Here is a 13998-nt window from a genome sequence, read left to right as displayed (position 1 = left end):
GTTTACTGTAACCTGTGTGTATGCTTATGTCTCAATATTAGTTAGAAATGCATCTTGTAACTTTTCTCAAGACCGCGTTGTGTGCTCCCCAGACACAAGCAATGAAACATCTACATGTATCCCACAAGAGTATATTGAAACATACAATATGATCAAAGATCTGTGTGCTGCAACAGGTAAGAATAATATACTGGTTAGTCCAAAAAGTGTATTAAAGGGTTTTTTAAGTGAAAAAAACAAACAAACAGTTGAACTTACCTGGGGCTTCTTGCAGCCCCGTGGAGTCATCCTGTGCCTGTGCCATACTTCTGCCACCCTCCCTCCAGTCAACATCGGCGACCCCCTCTTAGCTGGCCAGTAGCGGCAATTTGGAGGTTACTACGCATGCGTGTCCCTGAGCTGCACACACCCCGATTGTGCTCCCGTTGCGAGGAAGGCATGCGCAGTAGCGATTTTCCCACACTGTGCATGCACAGAATGCTGCTGCGCACTGGGAAGCGACAAGGGGGCACATGGCGGGGGCCAGCTTTGAGGGGGGTCGTCACTGCTGGCCAGAAGGTCTTGGAAAGATGGCATGGGCACAGGATGACTGGAGAGGGCTGCAAGAAATCCCAGGTAAGTTTATTTTTTTTTTTTTACTCACCTATGGAGAGGGAAGGCTCTATGGGATCCAGGGTCTTCCCTTCGCTGTTGTCCCTTGTTCATATCTGACACCTTTGGGCAGAGGCGGCCATAGAGTATGTTGGGCCTGGGGCAAATGTCATATGCAGGGCCTAGAGCCATAACTGTAGACCATATACAGTACCACCATGCTCACGGGCTTGCCCACCTCTAATGCAGTATGCCTTATTATTGTTTAAAAACTTGTTAAAGGCCACTAAACTAACCAATATAGGGAACAATTACAATACGTAATGTAATCAAATGGCCAATGGTACTACCATTCGCCGTTTGATTACATTACGTATTGTAAATTATTCTTTATATTGATTTAGTGGCCTTTAACCAACTGATGGGTTCTAGGCTGGCCTGGGATGGTTGCTAGGCTGAATGGGGAGTCCAAGGTTTGTATTTCTATCCAGATGCGCTCCCCAGCCAGCCTAGCACTGGTGATGAGCAGAAATTATGCTCATGTGTAATTACGCATCGTAATACACAATTACGCATCGTAATCGTAATTAAACATTTCGGGAGAATAGCGTAATTAATTTCGTAGTTAAATGTTCCTATTCTTAATTACGCATGAATGTACACGTAATTTACGCGTAATTTTGCGCCAACTTTAGTGGTGAATAGCAAAGCCCCCATAAATTGCTACCAAAATTGCTAAGTATGTTAAGAAGAATAGTGGGTACAAGTTACTAAAATAATTGTTCAAAAAGACCTTGTAGTTTTTGAAAAAATCGATTTTAAAAATACAAAAAGTTTTTAAACTGTCATTTTTCTAGGTTTAAAAACCATTTTTCTTTGCATTTTTAAACGCGATTTTCTCAAAAACTACAATGTCTTTTTGAAAAATGCTTTCTGTACCTTGTGTAAGGACCTGCTCTGTTGGCCTGCGCAAGCAGGCAGTTTTTTTGTCATTTCTTGGGCTGCAGGTCTCTGGAAAAGAGACCTTTTGTCAGCTTGCAGCTTGCTGGAGCGGTAATTTGCATCCACTTGTTTTGCAAATTGACTTCTCTACTTCTCTGGAAGGGCTTCAGTATAAATGTCACTTCCTCCCAGAAGTCTTTGCTCATCATAGTTCCTGCTTAGTCAGACTGTATTGAGCCCAGCCTCTTGTGATCTGTTTCCAAGGTTTTTTGTTAGCTTATTCAGGAGTTGGTTTCTCAACTCCTGTCATCTTGCTATTTGATCTCTGCTGTTAGTTAGGGTGGTACGCTTTGTCGCTGTTGCGCTTAACGCGTGGCGACCGTGCATTGAACACATTTTGTCTCTGTTGCGCATAACGTGCGGAGACCGCGTTTAGCTAGTACGTTTGTTATTTTCACATTGTAGTTGATGTGTTCTGTTTTCTTTTTCTCGTCTTAGTGCTGCGGTTGCATTAAGGCGATTCTCTGTCTATTGACGAAGTGAGTGTTCACTGCGGTTGTGTATCGCTACTTCGTCTCATGCTCTGTGAGCGCTCAGCTCTTCTGTCTGTCTGAAGTCTGCGAAGTGAGAGTGCACTGCGGTTGTGCATCGCTACTTCGATCTCTGTACTTCTCTCTTCTTGTCTCACGTAGGGGATGAACGCCGTTGCATGGCTTGCAACTAGATTGGCGGACATTCCTTCAGTCTGTCTTAGTCTTGTCTGAAGTTTGCGAAGTGAGCGTGCACTGCGGTCGTGCATCGCTACTTCGTCTCATGCTCTGTGAGCGCTCAGCTCTTCTGTCTGTCTGTAGTTTGCGAAGTGAGCGTGCACTGCGGTCGTGCATTGCTACTTCGATTCCTGTTACCTCATTCTCTGATCTTGTGTTGTGGATGGATGCCGTTGCATGGCTTGCAACTAGATTGGCAGACATCCATTCATTCTATGACTGTCCAGTCTGTTTCTATGCATTCTGCTCTAGTCTATCCTGTCTCAGTGCTGTGTTCACACTTGTGCATTGTTTTTGTATTGTGCAGTCGCAGTCTAGCGTCGCTGAATCGCACAGAGGAATCTCTCCTCTGTGCTCCACAGCGCCTTTTGTTGGCTGCTTTGTTTCCACCATTACTGGACCCCTTTTTGTTTGAATGTTTGTAGGAGATCTTCTCTGTGTCAGCGCACCTGCTTTCCGCTGACCGAGGAGATTATTCTGCATTCGTTACACTTTGTACCCACTATTCTCCTAAAGCAGGGGTGTCAAACTCAAATACAAAGTGGGCCGAAATTGTATGCTAGGACCTAGTCGCGGGCAAGCCTAAATGTCTGCTGGCCACCTTCCTCCCTTATTAAGTTCCTAGGTGTCTAGTGACCCCCCCTCCCCTACTCAGTTTCCTGGTGTCTAGAGGCCCCCACCCTCCCCCCTATAATGTTCCCTGGTATTTAGTGCTTTCCCCTACGTCCTCCATATGGCTTCCCTGGTGCTCTAGGGCTTTACTTCCAATATAGCTTCCCTGATGGTCTAGAGTGGGCCAAACATAATGCAAAGTGGGGAAACCACTTGAGGGCCAAATTTAATGGCTCTGAGGGCCAGATTTGGCCCACGGGCCAGAGTTTGACATGTATGTCCTAAAGGCATGTAGCAATTTTGGAAGCAATGACATGTATGGAGGCTTTGCTATTCACTGCCAAAATTACAAATGACTATACAAAATAAATTGAATTATGAATTTGTTATTACGTATATGCGTAATTGTGAAAATGATCGTAATCTGATAATCGTAATTAGCAGATTATGATCATGATCATCACTACCTAGCACCCATCCCCAGCTCCTCAACCAGCCTTGTACCCATCCCCAGCTCCTCAGACAGCTTAGAACCTATTCTTTGCTTCTCCACCAGCGAAGCACCAATCCCCAGCTCTCCAAGGCAGCCTAGTACCTATCCCCAACTCTCCAGCCAGCCTAGTACCCATCCCCAGCTCTCCAGTAAGCCTAGTACCCATCCCCAGCCCCCCAGCCAGCGGAGTACCCATCCCCAGCTCTTCAGCTAGAACGCATCCCTTGCTACCCAGCCAGCCTAGTACCCATCCCCAGCTCTCCAAGGCAGCCTAGAAACTATCCTCAGCTCTCTGGTCAGCTTAGTACCCATCCCCAGCCCCCCAGCCAGCGGAGTACCCATCCCCAGCTTTTAAGCCAGCTTAGAACGCATCCCTTGCTACCCAGCCAGCCTAGCAATAATCTCCAGCTCGCCAAGGCAGCCTAGCACCCATCTCCAGCTCCCCAGCCAGCCTAGCAACCATCCACAGTCCAGTCTAACACCCATCCTTAGCCAGTCTGGTACTCAACCCAAGCTCCCCATCCAGCTTGTACCTATCCCTAGCTCCCCAGCCAGCCTCTACCTATCCCTAGCTCCCCATCAAACCTAGCACCAATCCCCAGCCAGTCTGAAGGCTCCAGCGTGAGCCTCCCTCTGGCTCCAGTCCATGCTCCACTGACCTAAATGCCCCTGGGGCCCTCAGACTGAGGCTCTTGCATGTTACCTTAATCTGACATTTAGCAAGCTTCATGTCAGTGCAGAAATTCATTACAAAAATTAAAATGGCATAGTACGCTAAAGCATGCCTAAGCAATAAAAGGGAGGTCGGTGCAAAATATAAGGTGCATAAAACAAAATAAGAAGATCTCAGTATTTGTAAATGGCACACCGCTCAGAACACGACAGCTAGACCTCTGTAGACCTTTCCTTCACCACCAAAATGAGCATGGTATGGTGGGCATGACATGAGGGGCCCTCTTCAGGTGTGGGGCCTGGAGCAATCACCCCACTTGCCCCCCAAAGGCCACCTCTGCCTTTTGGTCTCTCTCACATCTCTGAATGTTTACAAAGACGGGCGCATCCATACTTCGCATGCGAGATGCGCAGAATGGATCCGCTCAATTTCGGAAGTGCTTGGGGATGTGAGTGCTTTTGAGGAGTGGATGGAGGAATGAGGACACGGAGAGCGGACCGGGAAGGCTCTATGGCAGGGATGAGCAAACTTTTTTTTAGATCAGGCCGCATTCCTCTAAAATGTGTCCCGCAGCTTGGGTTTCTGTCTCCCTCCCTCTCTCCGTAAAACATGGGAACGGAAGATTGGGTGGTAACTTTCGCACTTTCCAGTGGTGGTCTCCATGGTGACGGTGGCATAATGTGACATGCTGGTACATACTGAAGGCAGGTCACATCATGTGGCTGTTGCCATGGAGATCAGCGTTGGACAATGCCATTGGGTGAGTTGATTATTGTACGTGCGCTGCACGTATTTTTTAAAAAACGGTGGGAGGGAGAAGGGTAGAGGAGCGGAACCCCACCCTCTATTAGCGGGCCGCCTTCATATCGGCCGTGGGCTGTATTTTGCCCAGGCCTGCTCCATGGGATCCAGACCTTCCCTTTACATAGGTGAGCATCTAAGTATTTGTTTTTTTAGGTTGGTTCAGGGTTGCTGAAGTAGCAATATTATGGTTTCATTTTCATAGTGGGCCACCTGTATTTATGTGTGCTATAAATGATCTGCTATTTGTCCATTATCCAGGAAGTAGCTATAGCAGCCACAGCAGTTGTGTGGACTGGCAGTAGATTGGGCACAGTTTTCTACTGACCTTAGAACTTTCATTAGAGGGGTACAAAATTGGTCCGCAAATTCGCCCATGTCAACGGGAGCATACTGCCTCTGCACAGTAGTCTCTGCAAATGCAGTGTGCACCCAATGACGTGAGCACCTACATCCATTGGGGGTCAGCGATCCTTACAGGTTGCCAGCGGGACCCTGGAAAGGATCGTAGCTGTACTGAGGGACCCAAATTACTTTTAGGGTCTGGAAGAAGCCCCAGGTAAGTAAAACATTTTTTCCTCACCTTGTGAGTCATTTAAAGGGAACCTAAACTGAGCATAAAATAAAGTTTCACTTACCAGGGGCTTCTACCAGCCCCCTGCAGCCGCCCTGCGCCCGCGCCGTCCAGGAACGATCCTGCAGTCTCCCACAGTGGCTAACTTTCATTTGCGGCGACAGAGCCAGTGGCCATACTCCTGTAGCCGTGAGCTTCCTGTGCATGCACAGTATGAGGAAATCTCCACTGTGCATGTGCAGGACGCACTCTTTTTTTTATCATCAGTTTAGGTTCCCTTTAAGTATACTTCTGTCAGCGATTCGTGTGAAAGAGCCCTACAATACAATGCTGTGTTCTGCTGATTCTACTCTTCAATGCTGTGGCAGCTTCAAGATAAGGCTCAACTGCACGTCCTTATGATCTATCTCTGTTTTCTCAATGGCAGGAAGGGAGTGTAAGCTTTGTCCTTTGAACTGGTTGGCATTCAACGGTAAATGCTACCTCTTTTCCGAAGAAAGAAATAATTGGACTGCTAGCAAAGAGAACTGTCGTCGGAGAAATGCAGAAATACTTTCCATGGAAGATCTCGATGAACAGGTTAGACATCCCAGTAAACAATTTTGACACTTTTGCCTTTTTAGAGCCAGAGGCTGTACCAATCAGAGTAGGCAACCTAAGCAGGTGCCTGGGGCCTAGTGGATGTCAGGTGGCCCAACTGCCACTTTTCTGACCCCTCTCCCATTTCATATTACCTATATAAGACCATAAAAGGGAGCCAAATCTACTACCTTGCCTAGGGCACCATTTCATTTAATCCATCTCTGGAACCAGGTAAGTGCTCTACACCTTATCTTTGTAATCTGAGTGAGAATCCAGAGTGCCTGCACAGGACTGACTTGATCATCAACACCACTTTAGTGAAGGCAAAATGATAATTCCTAATAGAAGAGGAATAATTTTTAAAACAAACCTGCCACAAACATGGCAAAGGAAAAACTAGGATGAAAAAGAACCTTATCAGAGGACACCCTCAGCAAAATACAGATCTCAAAGCCATTATTAGTTTTAGAAGCTAAAAACTATTAACCACTTAACATCTCAGTCGTTTTCAGCTTATGCATCCGAGCAATGTTCACCTCCCATTCATTAGCCTATAACTTTATCACTACTAATCACAATGAACTGATCTATATCTTGTTTTTTCCGCCACCAATTAGGCTTTCTTTGGGGGGTACATTTTGCTAAGAGCCAATTTACTGTAAATGCATTTTAACAGGAAGAATAAGAAAAAAAATGAAAAAATTCATTATTTGTCAGTTTTCGGCCATTATAGTTTTAAAATAATACATGCCTCCATAATTAAAACCCACGTATTGTTATTGCCCATTTGTCACGGTTATTTCACCATTTAAATTATGTCCCTATCGCAATGTATCGCGACAATATTTTATTTGGAAATAAAAGAGCATTTTTTCCGTTTTGCATACATCACTATTTACAAGCTTATAAAAAAAAAATAGAGAGAAATATTTCATCTTTACATAGATATTTAAAAAGTTTAGACCCTTAGGTAAATATTTATGTTTTTTTTTTTTTTTATAGTAATGTTTTTTTTTGTTTTTTTTTATTAAACATTTTATGTGGGCATTTTTGGGAGGGTGGGATATAAAAGTGTTTTATTTGGGGAAATATTGGTGTTGTGTGATGTTTTTGGGTATTTGCTTGTAGTTTTACTTTTTGGCCACAAGATGGCAATCTCGATTTTTTTTACATGACGTCACTCTAAGCGTACAATGTACGCTTAGAGGGACACAGCTTCAGAAAGAGCGAAGCTTCCGAGAGAAGCTGTCGCTTTTTCAGCGGGGGAGAGGAATCAATGATCGGGCTCCCCAGCCCGATACATTGATTCCGTGGCTACCGACTCCGCGGCCGGGAGTGCGCGTGCACGCGCGCGATCGGCCGCGGGAGCGCGCGGGAGCACGCCTGTCCTCCTTGACGTTTTTATACGTCAAGGAGGACAAAGTGGTTAAAATAAAATACATTCCTAAAGTTTTACTTTTTTAAACATTGCAAAACTGTGGTATATCTAAAGTCATTTTTAGGAGTAGGAGGACAGATACAATAACTTAGCTTTCATCCATTTATTTTCAATCAAGTTTCACTTTAATGGCCCATTCATTCAAATTGTAAGGTGGTAAAGGTAGGGCCATTACCTCTTATTTATTTTTATTGCTGTATATATTTCATCTTAAATGTATATATTTGTTCCTGACAAATTCATGTTGTATTACTTGTATTATATGCATAACCATGTTATTATATTACTGCGTAAAGCATAATGGAATATAATAATAACAAAAATAACAACACCATGCCAGATGTATGTTTCTATTTCTTACAATTTTAGTGTTTAAATTCCAACAAAAGGTCAATAATGTATTTCATTATAGGAATTTATTACAAAACAAGTTACTTCAATGCATGGACACTTTTGGATCGGTCTTAGGAAACATGGATCACAATGGAAGTGGGAGACTGGCGGAGCATACAAACAGTAAGTTTATTGGATATCAGGACAAATTCAAATCTAAAAACCACTTCCCATCCCCACCACAGGTTGTTTTCCCTTAAAGGATACCCGAAGTGACATGTGACATGATGAGATAGACATGTGTATGTACAGTGCCTATCACACACATAACTATGCTGTGTTTTTTTTATTCTTTCTCTACCTGAAAGAGTTAAATATCAGGTATGTAAGTTGCTGACTCTGTTCTGACTCAGACAGGAAGTGACTACAGTGTGACCTTCACTGATAAGAAATTCCCCTTTTTTTGTTCCAAATTTTTTAATTAGTTTTCAAATAGGAACAACACCATATCATGTCATATAATAAACATAACAGTTTAGTGCAATTGTTTTAAAGTACAATAAAGTTGCTTAGGCAAAATACATTACACGTAAAAAGAACTTTTCGAAGTCAGCAGCACTAAGGGATCATGTACTGACATCTGAACGAGTCAACTGTAAAAACTCGAATAAAAAAAAATTGTAATAAAGAAACCACCATGCAGGGCCGGCAGTTCAATGATCTTGACCTGGTGTACCCTGATACTCTTCTGAGCAGCCTTAGGGTTGCATCTCTACTGGTTATCGGTATTGCAAAAAAGTCCAAAGGCTGTGCTATAACTGTAACTGTTTTTATATGGTTTTTATTGTAGTTATAAAAGGGGATCTGATGGGATAGAACCCATCAGATAGAGGGGATAGAGATAAGGGGACCTAGGGAGAAAAGTAGGGAAAGGAGTGTTAGTATTGGTATAAGGGGGGGGGGGTAGAGAAAAGGGGGTGGGGGGCTGCCAAGCTGCCAATAACCCCACCTAGTTGTTAGACTGAACTGTTGTGGAAGTTGTCAGGTGAAATTATATGTGTTATACTGATGTCAGAGAGTTGGGAAGCCAATGTGAGTAGTGCTCAAAGTAGGGTTTCCATACCCTTTCAAACTGAGGGAGCTTGTCATCTACTATAGCTTTCATCCGATCAAAGCATAATGCATGCCTAAGGTTACTTCTAAAGATATGAAGAGGGAGCGCAGATGACTTCCAGGAGCGAGCTATCACTCGTTTAGCTGCAAGGCAGATGTGCGCCAGGAGTTTATACTGTGAATTAGATACGTCTGGTGCTTTTAAGCCCAGTAAGGCTACTTCTGGTAGCTTGGGGATTTGCAATCTGACCGTAGTAGAATAGATAACTTGGTAGATTCTGTTCCAAAATCTATGTGCCTTTGGGCATGACCACCACACATGTAGAAGGGTGCCCCTCTGACCACAGGTCCTGAAACATAGACCCTCACTACTGGAGTTGAGCTTCTTGATACGATCCGGTGTCAGGTACCATCTCAGTAGAACCTTATATTGTGTCTCTACTAGAGCAGAGCTGATCGAGATGCTAGATGCACCCTTCCACATGTATTGAAGGTCTTCCTTTTCAATAGCGGTGTTGATCTCTTGTTCCCATCTAATAATGTATTGTGGTTTGGGGAGATTGGTGGGGGAGATTGCATTTTTATAGAGTAGAGAAATGAGACCCGGGGAGTATGGGTCTGTAGCACAGATATGTTCAAAGTGGGTTCTAGTGAGCAGAGAGTCATGAGACCTGATGTATTTGTTAACAAAGTGTGCAACTTGCATATACCGAAAAAGCTCTGCGTCAGGTATTTGTCTAGCATCCATCTGAAAATGGCGCCTGCGAATAATGGCGCACGGTGTTGCCGCTAATCCGTTTGCCACATATCGCTATTTAATGTTAAAGCCTTATTGTTAATTTCCGTTAACACACAGAACCCTCTCTGTACCTATCCCTAACCCCTAAACCCCCCTGGTGGTGCCTAACCCTAAGACCCCCCCTGGTGTTGCCTAACCCTAAGACCCCCCTGGTGGTGCCTAACCCTAAGACCCCCCTGGTGGTGCCTAACCCTAAGACCCCCCTGGTTGGTGCCTAACCCTAAGACCCCCCTGGTGGTGCCTAACCCTAAGACCCCCCTGGTTGGTGCCTAACCCTAAGACCCCCCTGGTGGTGCCTAACCCTAAGACCCCCCTAGTGGTGCCTAACCCTAAGACCCCCCTGGTGGTGCCTAACTCTAAGACCCCCCTGGTGGTGCCTAATCCTAACCACCCCCCTGGTGGTGCCTAACACTAACCACCCCCCTGGTGGTGCCTAACCCTAAGACCCCCCTGGTGGTGCCTAACCCTAAGATCCCCCTGATGGTGCCTAACCCTAAGACCCCCCCAGTGGTGCCTAACCCTAACCTTGACAGTGTTACATTAAATCCATTCCCCGTTTTGCAGTTAAATAACGTCTGCAGTTTGGCTTATGTAGGGCGCTATTGATAAATAACTTTAGTGTGTGCCACTATTGATAAATAACGTTACTGTGTGCCACTATTGATAAATAACGTTAGTGTGTGCTGTTTTCCTTCTTTTTTCCCTGTGCGCCATTATTATGCAGTACTAACGATAAATAGCGATAAGCGTATCATTTTAATGCGGCGCCATTTTTATGCATAGGCGCTGTGCGCCATTATTCACTGATCCCATTTGTCTATGTTCTTTTAGGGAAGTAAACGATTTGAGTGAGGAGTCAGTTACTAAGCTATATATTGAGGTTAGTCCTTTTTGAGTCCACCATTTAAAGGCAGAAGGGTTGTGTAGTCCCGGATAGAAGTCCGGATGGCCCATAAATGACATGAGGGGAAAATGTGGAGATTGAAATCTGTCTTTTAGTTTAACTTGACTCCAGATCCTCAGTGAATGGACCATAATTGGGTTTTCAATAGATGTACGTTGTGAGGTAGGTAGCCAGAGTAGATTACTGATGGAGAGGGGAGAGCAAATCGAACTTTCAATGTCCCGCCAGATAGGGGGATGGGCGTCCTCATGCCACAGTGCTAATTGTGCAACCTGAGCTGCTTTGTAGTAGATTGCCACATTAGGGACACCCAGACCACAATCCGCGGTGAGGCGGTATAATGTTGCTCTTGATACGCGGGGTCTTGAGTTTTTCCAGATAAAGGCATAAAAGAGGGATTGTACAGCTTTGAGGTAGGAAGAGGGGATGGGCACTGGCAGTACTCTAAATGTGTATAGGAATTTAGGTAGAATTGTCATTTTGATTGCTGCTATCCGACCATGATATCACATATCTTTTCCAGCATTCTAATAGCTTAGAAACCTCGGCAAGCAAAGTTGGATAGTTGGCCTTAAACAATGAGCTATATGAGTTTGTTAGATAGATGCCTAAGTAATTCAGTTTTTGGGGTTACCATTTAAACTCCTAGCTTTTCTGTAGGTTCTGCACTATTGTAGTAGATAAAGAGATATTTAATGCTTTGGATTTGAGGCTATTTATTTTCAACCCGGACATGTCCTCAAAAGTCAGAAGAACGTCTGCAAGATTGGATAGGGATACCTGGGGGTCAGATAAGGTAAGAATTACGTCATCTGCATACATGCATAATTTATGCTGTTTGCCTGCAATCTTAATCCCCTGAATACCAGTGTGGTTATTAATTAAAAGAGCCAAGGGCTCCATGATGAGGGCAAACAATAACAGGTAACAAAGTTGTGTCCGAAGCCCCAAGCAGTCAGGAGTGTGAACAGGTATCCCCACGACACTGTATCAAACGCTTTTTGTATATCAAGCTATATTAGCTAGCCCCCGATGGAAGATGTCTACTATTTTTTGGGGATTACAAGTATATGCCCCCTGTCCTATATTTAATTTTATTGTTTTAAGGTTGGGCTCTGTTCGTCTAAGCCGGCGGGCAAACATTGAAGTGGGCTTATTGCAGTTAACTGATAGTCTGTATTTACTCCATCGTAGGTGCTTTTCAGCTCTATCAGTGAGGAGGAGATTTAAAGCTTCCTCCGCTTTAAACCAAGCTTGTCTATTTGTGGTGGATGGGTCTGCATTGTATTTTTCTAAAGCCTCAGCATATGTTTGCTCAAGTAGTGTTTGCTCTTGTTTCTTTCTGTTTTTCCTATTGGAGGCAATGGCTATAAGGTATCCACGCATGACCGCTTTGTGGGCCTCCCATATTATATAGTCAGGTACCTCATTATTATTGGGGTTGAGTTTAAAGTAATCTTTGAGGTGAGCTTCCAGGGTGGTGACTATGTCTGGGTCGGACAGCAGAGATTGGTTAAGAGACCAACGAGGTTCTGGTGCTTTCGGTATTATAGATGATAAGGTGATATATACAGCATTGTGATCCGACCAAGGGATAGGGAGAATTTTAGCGTCACTGAGGTTGGAGATCAGATTAAAGTGTATGAAACAGTGGTCAATTCGAGTTTGTGTGTTATGCGGGTGGGAAAAGAAGGTGAACCCTTTTTTAACGGGGTAGGTTTCCCTCCAGCAGTCCGCTAAGTGGTAGGTTAGAAGGAGATTGTTGAAATGTTTGGCTTTACAGAGATCTGAGGAGGGATGGGTGCGGGTGAGTGGGGTTATCCCTGTCAAGGTGAGGTCTCAGCGTTAGGTTTGAGTCACCACAGACAATCAGAGTGCCAATGGAGTGTATCTCCAACAAATCCATGAAATTATTTAAGAAAGGGAGCTGATCTGTATTTGGTGCATAATAGGAAGCAATGGTTACTTCGGTATCTTGAATGGTTCCCAGTAGGATAAGGTATCTGCCCTCCGGGTCTGCAATTTCTTTCTTGCAGGTAAAATTAACTGATTTTCTAAATGCAATGAGGATCCCTCTTTGTTTTGTTTTAGCGTTAGCAGTGTGAAACTGTGGAAAGGTGTTGTGGAGGTATTTGGGGGCATAACCAGCGGGAAAGTGCATTTCTTGTAGGCAGACGATGTCTGCATGTGCTGCTCTGAAGGTTGAGAAAGCTTTTGTGCGTTTCATTGGGGAGTTAAAACCCTGAACATTGAGGGATAAGATGTTAACAGACATTATTCTGGATGGAGAGAGTTATATAACATAGTTCACCTGTTATAAGCAGAAAAGGTGGAGGGCACAGGCAGCTCGGCATAGGAGAGGGGGGGGGGGTGGGGGGTATCAAAGAGAGAGAAGGTTGTGTTAGGTGGAAAAGGGAGAGAGGCTATCAAAAGAGCAGATAGCCTCAAAAATGTAAAGAGATGCTGGGAAGCATCAAGTCGCGCCCGTGGGGTGCCAAGCATTTGACACTCGTCGGGGGCTTGTGGGAGCACATATTGGTTCGGGAGTAGCAAAGTAAGTTGCGGGAATATATTCCGCCATGTCACCAGCACAAATAATACGAGTTAGGCGCACTATGGTTTTAACTCATGGGGTGCCTCTACAGGAGGTAAAATCCTCTAAATAGGGGCGTCAGAGCTCAAGGTCGCAGCCCCAGCCCCCCGAGGGCGACCCGCAGGAGGAACGCCGCCACGGCAGGCCCAGCCAACCTAAGTGGCCAGGTCGGCACATGCAACGCCACCCCAGCACGGCCCCCCGGGGGGCAGGGGGGGAGGCGGCTGCGCCCCCAGTCCGTTAGATCCCCACCAAACAAGATAAGTCATCCCGCCGTTCCCCCGAGGGGTCCCACGAGGGAAAATGCCAGGACAGCATGCATAACATATATCCATCATGGGCCCCCCGGGGGACAGACGCGGCGCCCAGCACCCCACAACAAACCCCCGGACATGAGGGGGCAGGCCGCCCCGCCAGCCCCCCAAAGGAGCCCATGAGGGAAAATGCTGCAGTGGCGGACCCAGCCGGCACGCGCCGGCCAGGACGGCATGCATAACATATATCCATCACGGGCCCCCCGGGGGGCAGGCGCGGCGCCCACCACCCCAAAAAACACCCTGAACATTAAGGGGCAGGTCGCCCAGCCAGCCCCCCGAAGGAACCCACGAGGGAAAATGCAGCAGTGGCGGACCCGGCCAGCACACGGTGACCGGGACGGCATGCTAACATGTATCCGTCATGGGCCCCCCCGGGGGCAGGCGCAGCACCCACCACCCTAACACTGAAACCGACAACCGAGGGGTTATAGTAGCAGGGGTTTATGATTCTACACAATGTGGAGAT

At 45.6% G+C, this 13998-nt stretch overlaps 1 protein-coding gene across 1 annotated transcript in view; it reads left to right on the top strand.

Moving 5' to 3' along the window:
• Positions 1 to 13998, top strand: part of LOC137534031 (C-type lectin domain family 2 member B-like) — a 150333-nt gene that overhangs the window by 95988 nt on the left and 40347 nt on the right. Inside the window, exons 3-5 of the mRNA XM_068255358.1 lie at positions 42 to 176; positions 5881 to 6032; positions 7886 to 7989. Coding sequence (XP_068111459.1) covers positions 42 to 176; positions 5881 to 6032; positions 7886 to 7989 — 391 coding nt within the window. The remainder of the gene's footprint in view (positions 1 to 41; positions 177 to 5880; positions 6033 to 7885; positions 7990 to 13998) is intronic.

Source organism: Hyperolius riggenbachi, chromosome 10 (assembly GCF_040937935.1).
Source record: "Hyperolius riggenbachi isolate aHypRig1 chromosome 10, aHypRig1.pri, whole genome shotgun sequence".
In the NCBI taxonomy this organism is placed as follows: Eukaryota; Metazoa; Chordata; class Amphibia; order Anura; family Hyperoliidae; genus Hyperolius; species Hyperolius riggenbachi.
Note: the sequence above shows the minus strand (reverse complement) of the source record. Positions and strands in the feature narration are given on the sequence as shown.